Consider the following 1143-nt stretch of genomic DNA (forward strand, 5'->3'; position numbering starts at 1 on the left):
AACTTGTATTGGTTTCTACATTCTCCCTACAATGTTTTTCTTCTAAAGAGAAATGCCCATGTGCTTGTCACCCCAGGGGGACCTTGGGGGCCTTACGAGCCTCCAGAAGAAGTGGACGACCTTTCTGAAGGCTGACCTGCGGTGTCCAGGGCCTGTAGATGGCCGGACCTCTAGTGTCCTGCAGGACATGGCTATTCTTCGACCTGAGACTGGAGTGGGGGCCCCCGTCTTTTATGGCATCTTTTTCTTTCAGTGGTGAGGGGGTCCTGGTGTGGAGGAGAATGACAGGGTGGGAGATAACGTGGGGCTGGCACCTTTCAGTGCTGTATCTTCCAGAGGGGGTGGCTTTTCCCAGGAGCCGGCTGCATGGCTCCTATGCATTTCTTATGGGTCATCTCATTTGACAAGGCATGCCTTGCAGTTGTTCCGTGCTCTTCAGATATCTGGCTCCAACCTGTGTCTCTTCCAGGGAGGGGGCTGCGATCTCAGCTGTCTGTGCATTCCGATCATCACACATTCGGACAGTGCTGAATGGTCCCTTCAGAGAGCTGAAAGATGACTGCACCAGGGGACAGCCTGTCATGGAGAGTGAGGTACCCCAGCCCAGACCTGGAGAGGTAAGGGGTCTGGGCAGCTCTTCACCCCATGCCAGAATCGCCTCATTAGAGCAAGAGCCCAAGTAAGCATCAGGGATACTTCTGGGCCCATGTGAAACATTGTCACCCATCCTGTGTTTCCCCTAGTGCATCGCTAATAACCCGAAATTCCAGCAGTTTAACTCATCACTCTTCCTGCCTGACCGTGTGCTCACCTTCATCCGGGATCACCCCCTCATGTACAGGCCAGTGCTTCCAGCTGATGGCCACTCCCTGCTGGTCACTACAGATACAGTCTATCTCAGAGTTGTGGCCCACAGGGTGGCCAGCCTGTCAGGGAAAGAGTATGATGTGCTCTACCTGGGGACAGGTATGTTTAGTAGCCAAGTACATTGCCCATCCCTTGCACACATGTTCTTGTCAAAGAGAGGGTTGTATACTTACAGGTATGGGAGTCCCAGGCACAGGTACAGTGTGTCATTATGTCGTGCCCTCTGCCTGCTTCCTAGAGGATGGACACCTCCACAGAGCTGTGCGGATTGGAGCC

The 1143-nt window shown here is 53.6% G+C and overlaps 1 protein-coding gene across 1 annotated transcript; it reads left to right on the forward strand.

Moving 5' to 3' along the window:
• Window positions 1-39: 39 nt before the first annotated feature.
• LOC102248344 (semaphorin-4F-like) lies at window positions 40-1140 on the forward strand (the record flags this gene model as incomplete). The annotated part of the gene is made up of 4 exons (XM_005871335.1): window positions 40-255; window positions 470-617; window positions 744-966; window positions 1106-1140. Coding segments are annotated over exons 1-4 (609 nt in total), but the record flags the coding sequence as incomplete, so codon positions are not given.
• Between the last annotated feature and the right edge of the window lie 3 nt (window positions 1141-1143).

This window comes from Myotis brandtii, unplaced genomic scaffold (assembly GCF_000412655.1).
Source record: "Myotis brandtii unplaced genomic scaffold, ASM41265v1 scaffold33554, whole genome shotgun sequence".
Lineage (NCBI taxonomy): Eukaryota > Metazoa > Chordata > Mammalia > Chiroptera > Vespertilionidae > Myotis > Myotis brandtii.